The sequence below is a fragment of the Eimeria mitis genome, genomic scaffold, assembly GCF_000499745.2.
Source record: "Eimeria mitis Houghton genomic scaffold, Emh_scaff7943, whole genome shotgun sequence".
In the NCBI taxonomy this organism is placed as follows: Eukaryota; Apicomplexa; class Conoidasida; order Eucoccidiorida; family Eimeriidae; genus Eimeria; species Eimeria mitis.
Genome location: NW_013575834.1, coordinates 1,323 through 2,434, shown reverse-complemented (window position 1 = coordinate 2,434; position 1,112 = coordinate 1,323). Strand labels below are relative to the sequence as shown.

General features: G+C 59.3%; 1 protein-coding gene across 1 annotated transcript in view; it reads left to right on the top strand.

Annotated features, from left to right (window-relative positions):
* Positions 1–137: 137 nt before the first annotated feature.
* The window catches only part of EMH_0093250 (uncharacterized protein), a gene marked incomplete at both ends in the record, with an annotated part of 2,146 nt that continues 1,171 nt past the window's right edge, over positions 138–1,112 (top strand). Inside the window, 2 exons of the mRNA XM_013501961.1 lie at positions 138–173; positions 286–1,105. Coding sequence (XP_013357415.1) covers positions 138–173; positions 286–1,105 — 856 coding nt within the window. The remainder of the gene's footprint in view (positions 174–285; positions 1,106–1,112) is intronic.

The window sequence follows — 1,112 nt, the reverse complement described above, 5'->3', positions numbered from 1 at the left end:
GACTCCTAGCTAGCTAGCTAGAATACAGTGTATGCAAATGCAAATGCTAGCTAGCCAGCTAGCTAGCTAGCCAACTAGCCAGCTAGCTAGCTAGCTAGCCAGCTAGCCAGCTAGCTAGCTAGCAAACTGTGCTTCCTATGCCTCAGAAACAGGCGAAGATAGCGGCTGAGCTGGTGCTGGGGTGCGTGGTTGACTCCGCTCCTCCTGCTGCTGCTGCTATTGCTGCTGCTGCTGCTGCTGCTGCCGCTGTTGCTGCTGCTGCTGCTGCTGCTGCTGTGTGGTTAGGCTGACAAGCTGCTGGGGGCAGTTGAGGAGACAGAGTTTGAGTCGTTTGTGGGGTGTCTGTACCGGCGTTTGCTGCTGCGCGCTGCAGCAGTGCGCAGCAGCACAGCTACGACCTGCAGCGTATGTTCTCTGGCCCTCCCCGAGCAGCAGCAGCAGCAGCAGCAGCAGCAGCAGGAGGAAGAAGAGCAGCAGCAGCAGCAGCAGCAGCAGCAGCAAGAGGGAGAGTCAGAGAAGCAGCAGATATCCGAAGGCCCCTTCGCCCCATTCCTTAAAGACAGAAAAACCTTATGGCTTGACCTAGCAGCCCCTCCTGCTGCACCCAGCAGCAGCAGCAGCAGCAGCAGCAGCAGCAGCAGCAGCAGCAGCAGCAGTATGTCTGGTGCGGATGCAGCGTCTCTGCGGTTGCTGCTGCTGCGGCTGATTCTTTCTAAGATGCTGCAGCAGGAAGAGCTGCAGCACTTCAGGCCGTGGTATCACCGGCTGCTGGCAGCAGCAAAAGCAGATGCATGGAGACAGGTGCAGCAGCAGCAGCAGCAGCAGCAGAGGAGACAGCAGATGCTGCTGAGGATCAAAGAAGAAAAAGAACAGCAACGAAGAAGGAGACAGCTGCTGCTGCACCCGCCTGCGCCCCCCCCCCACAGACACTGCCATCAGCACAGACAGCAGCAGCTGCTGCTGCGACAGCAGCAGCAGCAGCAGCAGCAGCGGCATACTAAGCGCCCCATAAAAGGCAGCAGAGAGGGCCCCTCCCCCCGCTCTCCTTTTGCTGCTGCGGTGTCTCCGTCGGCTTGCTGGCGCGGCTCTGTCTCCTCAGATACATGTGCGTG